The 7412-nt window shown below is 36.2% G+C and overlaps 1 protein-coding gene across 2 annotated transcripts; it reads left to right on the forward strand.

Moving 5' to 3' along the window:
• Nucleotides 1–929: 929 nt before the first annotated feature.
• On the forward strand, nucleotides 930–7058 carry LOC117630031 (dynein assembly factor 1, axonemal homolog). Of its 2 annotated transcripts, XM_034362738.1 has the most exons (10): nucleotides 930–1219; nucleotides 1323–1394; nucleotides 1470–1562; nucleotides 3888–3969; nucleotides 4990–5046; nucleotides 5186–5250; nucleotides 5339–5434; nucleotides 5723–5809; nucleotides 5900–5980; nucleotides 6078–7058. In XM_034362738.1, the coding sequence occupies exons 1-10, from the start codon at nucleotides 1121–1123 to the stop codon at nucleotides 6825–6827; spliced, it is 1482 nt and encodes a 493-aa protein (XP_034218629.1). In that variant the 5' UTR covers nucleotides 930–1120; the 3' UTR covers nucleotides 6828–7058. The 2 variants fall into 2 exon arrangements, with proteins under 2 accessions (XP_034218629.1, XP_034218630.1); XM_034362739.1 differs by lacking the exon at nucleotides 4990–5046.
• Nucleotides 7059–7412: the final 354 nt, after the last annotated feature.

Here is a 7412-nt window from a genome sequence, read left to right on the forward strand (position 1 = left end):
GCTGGCCCGAGTTGGTGGGTCCCACACCAAACCCGGGCCTGAGCGCAACGCTGGAGCTCGTTTTTTTGTCTGGCCTGCCCTAGCCTCGGGCTGGGCTCTATGGCTGGACTTGCTCTAAGGGGATCCCATCTCCGAACCTGATGTCTCGTCTTGTCTAGGGGCTGCTTGTGCTTCTATCTTGACACAGAATTTTCTTCAGCTTTGTTTGACACCTAACAAACGCAGAACGGCAGGTGGTACCCTAAGAAATTTGTTTCCCTTGGTTGTTGAGTAAAGTAGTCATATTTATACAAAATAATGGTCAAACAATGCCTGCCTTGTAGCTCAACTGGTGTAATTAGTTGGACTTCCGGGTAAAAATTGTGAACGATCTGTTTTTTAAAAAGCTGAAAAGCGTCTTCATCTCATTAACCGTCACAGGTTCTCCAGAAGTATTAAAAGAAGAAGCACATGCCAACCTACAAAATTTATCCAAAATGAAGATAGAAGATGGATTCATAGCGAAGGAATTTTCTCTTTCAACCCCACAAAATGGTAGATATGAAACACTAATTTTTAGGGTTCGGTTTTTAAACCGTTTGATTTTTTCTTGGTCAAAATTAAACCGCCAATTTCATTGGTTAGGTCGGATTGATGCCCACTCCGAACTTTTTCCTTCTAATCCCCATTAAATGAAAAAAAATCAACTCTATCTCCATTTTTTACTTCAACATACTTCGAATCTTGTAGCTATTTAATTCAATCCTTGACTCCAAATGTGGACTTCAGGCTAGAGCATAGGGTAGAAAGCAAGTTTGAGGCTCTGTAAGAAATTGGCATTTTGCTAAGTCATAACTTCATCCTTGCAAATGTTTCCAAAGCAATAAATAAATAATAAATAATAATAAAAAGAAGACAGAGACAATAGAGGGCCCAAGGAGAGAGCGGTCGAAAGCCCAGAACAAAATTGCAAGGACAAAAGTCATCATCACCCCAGTATTCCAAAACCCTAAACACAGCTAACGCAAGCGATCCTCGTTGAGCTCGAAACCGAAATGTATTCTGCAGCATGAAGTTGCTTGCATTGCAAAAGCAAAAGCAAAGCTAGAGTTTCAGCGAAAGCACAGCACAAGGCAGAATCATGAACCGTCTGAGTTTGGAGCAGGTGCTCAAGGACAACAACACTCGCGACCCCAACTCCATTTCAAGTCTCAAGCTCAATCACAAGGCTCTTTCGGATGTACGACGTCGTTTTTCTGCTCTCCCCCTATCCTTTTTTCTGTTTTTTGGTTTATTATACAACTTCCTTTATAGATAATATTGATGTGTGTGTAAATGTGTAGGTGTCGTGCTTGAGCGAGTTCAAGAACTTAGAGAGGCTCGACCTCAGCTTCAACAATCTCACTTCTCTTGAGGTACTTGTCAAGTTGTCATCTTTCATTTGTGTGCTGTGATTTTTGTGGAGCTAAATTTGTGTGCTTAAAAATCAGGGGTTAAAGTCATGTGTCAATTTAAAATGGCTGTCAGTTGCAAACAATAAACTGCAAAGCCTCAAAGGTATTGAAGGACTTTCTAAGCTCACTGTAAGTACCAACCATTTCCCACAATTTTCTTTTGTTGCTTTTTATATCGGTGTTTGAAGCTGTTCATATTTTGAAGATACCCTTTTAGCTACTTGCATTTTTGGATATGAACAGCATTTGGATGTGGAAGTTTGTGTAGGGTAGTGCATCATGTAGTCTGGACTTGTTTCTAAAGCTCATTTAGTGGTAATTTTGAATTTTGAATTCTTGGTCAGTTGTTATTTTTTATGCTACAGTACTCTTGTTATACCGTAAATTTGATAACCAATGGTTCATGGTGTTCAATTTTTCTGTTGCAGTTAGGATTTCTAACATAATTAGCTTCCTCCTGATGCACCTGGTTATGCTTTCTGACAACTTGTTCTCTAAACAACAGAGAGCAAGAAATCATGGCTACTGAGTGAGCCAGTGATGGATTTTCCCAGAACAATTAATTCAGATATATTAAGTTCTTATTTAAATTACATGCCATTTTGCATGTATAAGAGTAAGAGCTTATACCCAGAGTCCTAGCTCACATGGGTTTTTCATTCAAAATTATATCTGGTAGTGGTTGGTATAATTGTTATCATGCTTGATATGTTTTTGAATGGAAGGCCCATGTGTGCTCCGACCATGGAAATCTTTTAAGAAGAAAAATGTTGACATTAGGAAAATTGTATAATATTATGGTTATATATCAAAGATGATATGAAAAATATATAATATAGAATAATACGTCAAACTCTATCCCAAGAAGCCATATTTTGTGGCTTTGATTGGTTTAAGTTGACAAATTAATATGCAGGAAATCAGTGGATCAAGTGAATATTTTTAATATATATATATATACACACAGAGCTTCTATTGAGGGATCCCTCAAAGTAGCTTATTTGAGGGACACCTTTGTACGGCTCACTCCGTATTGTATTTCACTAATTCAAACCGTCTATGTTTTAGATAATCATTCAAAGATCATCTCTACAAAAAATCACTTGAATTCGATATCATTTGACCACTAAATTGTGTTATTGAAATTTTAGTACTTTCTTAAAGCACCGCGTTCATTGATTTTGTAGGATTCAATTGGATGTTGAAACAGTTTCTGATTTGTCTAAATTTTTGCAAGGATGATCTATGAATGTAGACTTAAAAATGGATGGTTTGGATCGTTGGAAAAAAATTTGTAGGGTACCCTAATGGGCGTCCCTCAATGGAAGGGGATTGATATATATATAAAGATTCTAGTTGAGAGTGAAGTGAAATTTTCAAATAGTAAGAACTATGGGGTTTGTTTTTCCCTGTTAGTTTGGGAGGCGTTGGTGCTGTTTCTTTTTGTTTTTGTGTTGTTTGGTTGGCTTGTGGATGCATTATCCACTTCTGTGTTTTTGCCTTTGCTTCAAAAAATAGTAAGAACTATGGACACTACAATCCTTGTGGCTGTGACTATTGAAAATTTACAATTATATTAAATATTTAGATTTTGTATTTCCTTAAGAACGATTAATCATAATTGGGGAATACAACTACATATTCCGTTTTCTTCAGATTAGATGATTTTGAGACCTATCTTCACTCTGTGTTTTACAAATATATTGAAAACATAATCTTTAGTGGAATTTCTTTCCAATGTGTTCCACCTGAATTGTATTCTCCCTGCTATCCTTGTTGGCATGATGAAAATTCCTTTCAAATTTGTCCTGAAAGGAATTGTGCTAGGACTTAGTTCCCTTTTAATGTGGTGGTCGCCAAAAGTTTCATAAATCCTAGGCCTGCCTGTCAGCTACTTTTCTCCATAAGTAGGAGGGTCATTTCCAGATGAGTAATTGAGTTAACAAACGAAACCTTAAACAGAGAGTGAATAAATATGAAATAATTATACTAAACAAAGAAATTTGGGACTAGATTGAACAAGGTAAAAGAAAAACATTTATATCAGTTGGAAGTATTGAAACTAACCTGACGGTGTGTTTTGAAATCATTGTTAGGACTTACGAGAGGAGGAATAATAGGAGAAAAGTCGAGGAATAAATCTCTAGTTTTCCCCTGCTTATTTCTTCTCTAGGGACAAACTCTCAGCTTCTCCAAATATTCCACCTTTGAGAGAAGTAAAAGGTATGCCCTAAGAGAAATTGCTGCTTTTTGCTTTCTTGTTTCTCCACTTCCTAGAAACAATTTTTTAGACAGCTTACAACCAAGAGTGCTGATAGTTTATTTTTAGACATTTGTTTATTTAAGTTCATTCTGTTTAATTAATTTGCTATAGATAGGCCAAGTCAAGATAATTCTATACTCAATAAATCCAATTTGGGTTCTAGAGTCACTTTGTTCAATCTTTGTAATCAGGTGTTAAATGCAGGCAAGAATAAGCTCAAGGTAATGGATGAGGTCATGTCTATTGTTAGCTTACGTGCAGTGATATTGAACGGTGAGTTTTTTTTGTCTTTTTTTGTTTTAAATATTATGAGAATATCATTTAAGCTCTTCTTCAAATACCGTCTTTTTATTCTTGTTTTTTGTTGTTTGTGAAAACAAGATCAAAATGAAAAGACCTAGACAAATGGGTAACCAAGCAAACTAAAATGGACACCGAAAAAAATGAGACTAGTAGTATTACTGACACCATAATAGAATGTTCTTTTAGTAGCACACTTTGTCATATTATGGTGGTAGGACATATTATAGGACTGTAAGCACATTTTCTAGCAATTATGAGAGCAAGAAAGCAATGGCTTCAAATCCTAGAAACCTTTATGATGTAAGAAAGGAAATAGCCAAAATCATGATATCCTATAGTGAATAGTTTTATGGGCGGATAAGTATTTGCCACACCCAGTATGGTATTTTAATATAGGTAGTAATTGTGCCAACTGTTCGTTGCGGATCATGGGAATTCTCCACTGTGGGTATGTATGAAGAGATTCCAAAAGTAGGTCACTTATCCTTGATTCTAGAAAATGTTATGAGGTGTTCACATTCTCGAGGCTGCAGTATTTGTTCTAACACAATTAGTCGTTCATTTCCTGTAATTAATTCCTCCAAGTGTTCCTACTTTGTGAATAAAGAAAAAGTTCTAGTTGCATAGTGCTAATTTATCTGAAATTTTGAATTTCATCATACTTTGAATTTCGGTACTATATCTATGCTGATATCACGGATAAATGTCTCTTTTGGCCCAAAGTTGGTTTGTAGAATGAAATTCATAATTCCAAAACATACCAACCATTATAAAAAAACATGTTTCCCATTTGGGTTAAAGCACCTACTGATCCCAAAAAATAAAGAATGTTTGTGCTCAACTTGACAAGCAAGGTTTAGAAACTTTGCCTTACTTTAGGGGGCTAATATTTATTTATTGCTCATATTTTTGCGAACCCAAAAGAGATTCTCTCTCTCCCTCGTTCTCTCTATCTCTACTGTTTCTCATATTATCTTCTGGGTTGTGTAGATAATGAGATTGCTTCAGTTTGCAGACTTGAACCTCTGAGAGACTTGAACACTCTTGGTATGAGTTCTAGTTCATGATTCATATTATCAAGGAAAAATGAAAAAAAAAAATCATTTTTCATGACTGATACAAAACAATAGAGTTCTGACTTGAGGAACACGAATTGTGCTCTCTTACTTTTGAAAATTTTCTGTAGTTCTTTCTAGAAATCCGATCCGTGACATTGGTGATTCTCTGATGAAGGTGAAATCTATCACAAAGGTAAGCAGTTTTCTGGTTGTTGATTGTCCTTGGTGGTAATATCATTTACATTCAGCTAAAGCCCTTGGAATATGTTTCTTGGTTCCAGCTTTCTCTCTCCCACTGCCAACTCCAAACTATACAGTCTTCACTCAAGTCCTGTATTGAACTGAAAGAGCTCCGTCTTGCTCATAACGATATTAAGGTTTGTTTTCTGTTGATTGGTTTAAAAAACCTTTTGGAAAGTATGCTTTCTCTATGTAAACTTTTTAAGAAACTGTTTTATTGCAATTATCTTTTTTTCCCTGCTCAGTTATAGTAACTGTTCTTTTCAAGTTATGCAGTCATCTCATGTTTATTTCGTCCCTTTAATGTTGAAAATAAATTTTGTTCATCAAATAGGTAGTTTTGTTATGTGTGTGTTGTCAGGGTTTGCTCATTAGGTTGCTCTCTCTATCTCACTCACTCATCCACTATCTGTGTGCATGCTCAGGGTCTCCCAGCCGAGTTGGCTCTTAATAAGAAACTCCAGAATCTGGACTTGGGGAATAATGTGATCACAAGATGGTCCGATCTGAAGGTAAGATGCAAGGAGCAGAAACTTTTGTCTCTCTATTTTTCTTTCTTTGTGAAAAAATGTTCCTTGAATCTTGGTTACATTCTGAAATAGGTACTCAATTCATTGGTCAATCTGAAAAATCTCAATCTGCAAGGGAACCCTGTTGTTGAAAAAGATAAATTAGCAAAGAAGGTATTGGTTACTGTCCTAGCCTTTTTCCTGTTGGATCTCTATCTTGACTCCAGTTTTACCCTTGTTAAAAATTCTTATAGAAACAATGTTACTGTAGATTAAAAGAATATTGCCGAACCTGCACGTATTCAATGCAAGACCAATAGATAAATACACCAAGAATGAAAAGGGTGCTGGAGTTGATGAAGTTGATGATTCTTCACTTAATGCTGCTAACAAGCAAGAAAGTCAAACAGAAAAACGAAAAGATAGAGACTTCAAACGTCTTATGATGGCTGAAACTAAGGGTGGTATTGGTAAGCTTGAAAACTCTAGTGATTCTGATACGAAGAAATTGAAACTGAAAAAGCAGAAACCAGATGACAATGTCTCAAACCACGAAGTTTTGGTCCAGGGGGATGAAAAAAGTGATCATGTCAAGAAAAAGAGCTACAAACATCAGGTGTTAAATGAAAATGATCCTAGTAATCTTCAAAAAGCTGGGGATTTGGAGAAGGAATCACAGAAAAAGAAGCAGAAAAAGAATCCACTCCATACCGAAGATAATACCAAGGTTGGGAAAAAACTAGAGAAAGCAAAGGTGAAACAAGAAGGTGAACTTGATGTTATTGATGATGCAGACACACCGTTTTTGGAGCTTTTTTCTTTTAACATGGGAGATGCTGAGGTTGGTGGTGAAAACAAAGTTAATGACAAGGTCAGTGAAGAGGCGAATTTGTTGGGTGGCTTAGTAACCTTCCCTTCTAAGAGGAAAAAAGCTAAAAACCGCGGCACTGGTACTACACTACAGCCATTGCCTTTGGATGAAATTGGAACAGGCGGACCATCAACATGGGGTGATGACTAACGTTGTGAAGGCAGATGTTTTGAGCCGATGAAATTGTATTGAGGTAGCTTTCAGATTATACCTCCTCTTCTAGTCTTCAAGTTTGGCTAAAATCGTGCAACGCTAGTTGTAGATGTACTTGCTATGTCTAAAAATTTGGGTCAGGACACTTGAATCAAAGCAGTAAAGAAACGTTTTGGTTGACTTTTTTACTTATCTTTTTCTAATGGAAATTTTGACTATGTACTTGAATTCCTTTTTGTGAAGTATGATTTTTCCCACTTTAAAGATGCAAACAAAATGGCCGAAAATGAAATATTGGCTTGGCTGCTATATTTTGGCTTCGTGGTTGGGGATTCATGGTTTAAATGTTTAGTACTCATTGTGATCAAGGAGGGTTTTGGACTTGCAGAGGTATGTTGAACTTCATGCTCAACAATTGTGGTAAAACCAACCAAGAAATACTATTATGATATTATCCCATCAAGTGCATAATGGAAATTTACTTGAATCGTTCAATTCAGGCTCAATTTAATATGACTTGCATGCACGGGTGAATGTTCTTTATGCGCTTGAGTTGCAAGTCCTTAAATGAAAGTGTTACCA

This window comes from Prunus dulcis, chromosome 6 (genome assembly GCF_902201215.1).
Source record: "Prunus dulcis chromosome 6, ALMONDv2, whole genome shotgun sequence".
Taxonomy (NCBI): domain Eukaryota; kingdom Viridiplantae; phylum Streptophyta; class Magnoliopsida; order Rosales; family Rosaceae; genus Prunus; species Prunus dulcis.

Coding starts and splice junctions, on each gene's coding strand:
- LOC117630031 (XM_034362738.1), top strand. CDS start 1,121: ATGAACCGTCTGAGTTTGGAGCAGGTGCTCAAGGACAACAACACTCGC. Junction 1,395..1,469: donor ACAATCTCACTTCTCTTGAG/GTACTTGTCAAG, acceptor CTTAAAAATCAG/GGGTTAAAGTCATGTGTCAA. Junction 5,981..6,077: donor AAGATAAATTAGCAAAGAAG/GTATTGGTTACT, acceptor ATGTTACTGTAG/ATTAAAAGAATATTGCCGAA.